The 3569-nt window shown below is 29.8% G+C and overlaps 1 protein-coding gene across 2 annotated transcripts in view; it reads right to left on the bottom strand.

Annotated features, from left to right (window-relative positions):
- Positions 1-2339: 2339 nt before the first annotated feature.
- The window catches only part of LOC101261179 (putative clathrin assembly protein At5g57200), a 3980-nt gene continuing 2750 nt past the window's right edge, over positions 2340-3569 (bottom strand). For both annotated transcript variants that reach the window (XM_004231667.5, XM_026029127.2), the window contains exons 12-15: positions 3414-3569; positions 3243-3321; positions 3050-3171; positions 2340-2956 (exon numbers count right to left, since the gene is read on the bottom strand). The exon at positions 3414-3569 is cut by the window's right edge and continues 18 nt beyond it. In XM_004231667.5, coding sequence (XP_004231715.2) covers positions 2543-2956; positions 3050-3171; positions 3243-3321; positions 3414-3569 — 771 coding nt within the window. In that variant the 3' untranslated portion in view covers positions 2340-2542. The remainder of the gene's footprint in view (positions 2957-3049; positions 3172-3242; positions 3322-3413) is intronic.

Genomic DNA, 3569 nt, shown 5'->3' on the forward strand with positions numbered 1-3569 from the left:
TTACACGTTTAAATATTACTGATAATCAATTACTACATTGAATAAATGGAGAGTTCATGTGTCCAAAGGATGATTTTTTACTCTTCCAGATTTTAATGGAGGTTCATTGTATATATTTAATATTCTTAAACTTCTTCTCTTTTATCTATTTTGGCCCTTTGAAAACTTCAAATCTTTAATTTAAAACTTTAAAATGACTTTTGATATTCCTCTTTTATCCATATAATTCATCATTTTTTGTTTCATGAAACTCATATTCGAAATTATAAATTTTATTGTATAGTTAAAGTACTGAAGTCATCAACATCTAAAGTATATGATATATCTACTTATATAACAGTTTACAAAAATAAAGTGATTTCTATTTGATTCATGCTTTAGTCTGACTTAATGAAGAAACTTTTGAATTTTAAAAGGATATGAGAGACGTCAACCAAAACATGAAAAATTATGCACCGATTTTGTATTTCTTTTTCAATTTATATAACATTATGATTAAAGTCTTAAGAAAGATGTGTATGTTATTTTTTCTTCTATGTTCATTATATATGTATTCTTTGATTTGCTTCTTTATAAAAAAAATTATTATCATAACATTTATTTGTGATTGTTGCATTTTAGTACTAATTACAGACATGTTTTCATTGAATTTTAATCATTCTAACAAATTTATAAAATATTGCATGGAATACAGGTGCAACGCATGTATTCGTAAACTAGTAAATCAATAAGGACCGAAATATAATCTCGTCCCAATAGATATACTTTTGGAGACAACAATATAGACTCATCCTTAAATGTTGGTCCTTAATATTTTTTCTTGTAGTGCAAGTTGACATTATGCAAAGGCAAATGGTTAAAAAGAAAAATGTTGCCGTTGTAAAGGAGTTGGTTCAACGGTTAAATCTTCCTCTTGAAGATGCTACATGGGAGGACTACCCACACTTACCACCTTTCCTAATTTTAGTCATGATCCTTAAGGACAAGGATAATTTGAAGATGGAGGGTATGTTATGATCTCAATCCTAGCTTATAAAATGTCGTCGTCAAGATTTGAACTAGGAAAAAAGTATAAGCCATTAACAGTGAAACTAAAAGATTAAAGGATTGAAATACAATACATTTAAATAAAGTCAAAGGGAAGAGATTGTGTCATATGGATAGATAGTTATATTAATACATCACGGGGGAGAGAGGGGGCTAACTGAATTATGATAATTTTCAATTCTCTCCTCGTTCCTCTCAAGTTCTTTTCTCTTCTTATCTAAATGTTTCTGCTTCTATCTTCTTCCTCTTCTGCAGACGACGTTTCGAATATGAAGCTCACTATAGATGATTTCTTTTTCTAGTTAATTTTTCCTTGTTCAATTTAGTATCAGAAAATTTCCAAAAAAAGTGTTGAGTTGATTATTAATTTTTGTATTTGGATTTTTATCTCAATTGAGATAGTAACAAATACTTGGATCCCTAGTGTGATTATTTTCACTATAAGGCTTGACTTCAAAATAGAGGGAATATATGCCAAATTAAATTGAGATATTAGCTTAAGGGAGATCTCCCTCAGGCTTAACTCCGTGGTACTCACCCGGCCCTTTGGTGGTTTATGATATTATACATATCTTTCTTGTTTTAATTTTTTTATAGCTATTCTTTAAATTTATATAAAATAAATATAAATTAATTATGATTTGACAATTTTTTCCTCTTTATTACTAATTTCTTCACATTAATCTACATTATTAAAAAATTTAACTTAGTTAATAGATATTTTAAAAAGAAATCAATATGAATGTGTATCTTTGTATAAATAATAAAAACACGTGTGTGTGTATACACGCATATATTATCTACTTATTTGTGTTTATTATTTTGAATGTTTATATTCCTGAAATAACTCATATTTTTAAATATATGGATTAATATAAAATAATCATACAAAGAAGGGTATATTTAATCCCCTTCACATGTAATTTTTTTTACTTTTTTTTTTCAATGACTAATGCAAAAATATTATTTTGATGATCAAATTTATTTATGTATCACTAATTTTATTGTAAAAATTTTCATAGATAACCCATTTTTTAAAATACAAAACTAAATAGCAATATAATCGAAAAAATAATTTAATTACAATAAATTAGTTTTAAAATTCTCTCTTTACACTGACTAAGGAACGAAATAAAAGAATAAAATGAGAACAAGAAACCCAAATTATGATATTCAAAGACGTCAAAAATAATTTATGTATAAAAATGATTAAAATATACCGTGAACTTTTCTAGTAGTTTATATATATACCTATATAATTTTTTTTAAAAAAAATATTCAAGTAAAAAATATAAATTTGAAACTATTTTTTTCATTTTTGTTAAATTAAGGGTATATGCGAGCTCATTTATTAACGATAGAAGTACATGTGAGCCATTTGTATAACCGTAAGGGCATAGATGGATCATTTTCATAGCGAGAGACATATGAGCTCCAAATGGCAAAGTTGAGGGGTATATGAGAAATAATTCAAGGTTATGTGGTTGAAAGAAGTCTAAAGAAGTGAGTGGTTTCCCTTTGGTGGAATTGAGGTGCTTTGATAGGAGAAGGGATCTCCAAAAGGGTTTGCGGAGGCCATATATGGAATTTGTTGAGCTTGATACTGACTATGTGATACCATCATCATATTTTGTTGTGGGTATTGCTGGTATTGTTGTTGTTGCATGAGTAGTAATTGTTGTTGTTGTTGCTGCTGCTGCTGCTGCTGAGACATTATTGCCATTTGTACATTTGTTGGAGGTGCTATGTTGTTTGACATGGCAAAAGGGTCGTGTTGATTGAATGGATTCTGGCCAGGGATTTCGTAACCGTACCCTGCACTATAGCCAGCAGTTTGCAGTTGTATTTGCCTCCTAGTTGCATCATCCTCATACAAGCTGTCAAGTAATAACTTGTCGAATCCCCCAGCCTGATTCACACAAGACCATAACTTTAAGCAATTGGAAAACAAAATACTATACTATATGGTCTTCTAATCATGATGCATGCAGATATTACAGACCAATTTTTTATCTGGTGCGACTTGACTGGTGTTGCTGCTCGATGCAGTAACAAGAGCCAGTTCCCATCCAGACGTGCTTCCAATTTCACTCAACTGAAAACTTGCTGATGGATTTTCTTTGCCTGTAAAACATATTTAATACATCAAATAATATTGGGGAAAAACTCAGCTGATGGAATTAAGAGAAAGTTACCAGGTTGAATAATTGCAAGAGCCAACGCATTGCTTTCCTCTAATTCTACAATTTTTGGATCCACTACTTGATTCAAACCCTACATGAAATTTTTTGCTTTTATATATATATATATATATATATATGAGAGAAGACATATATTTTAACGTAATGTAAAATGAGTGAGCTAACCAATAAATCAACAGGCTCGTCTGTTGGTGGAGTTTCTTCTACTTGAATTTCAGGCTCAGGTTCCTCTTGCACTTCAACCTTTTCTTCTTCTTTATCATTCTCAACTCGCTCTTCGATTTCTTCAAGGATTGGTTCTACAGGCTTTTCAGCTTCTTT

Source organism: Solanum lycopersicum, chromosome 2, assembly GCF_036512215.1.
Source record: "Solanum lycopersicum chromosome 2, SLM_r2.1".
Lineage (NCBI taxonomy): Eukaryota > Viridiplantae > Streptophyta > Magnoliopsida > Solanales > Solanaceae > Solanum > Solanum lycopersicum.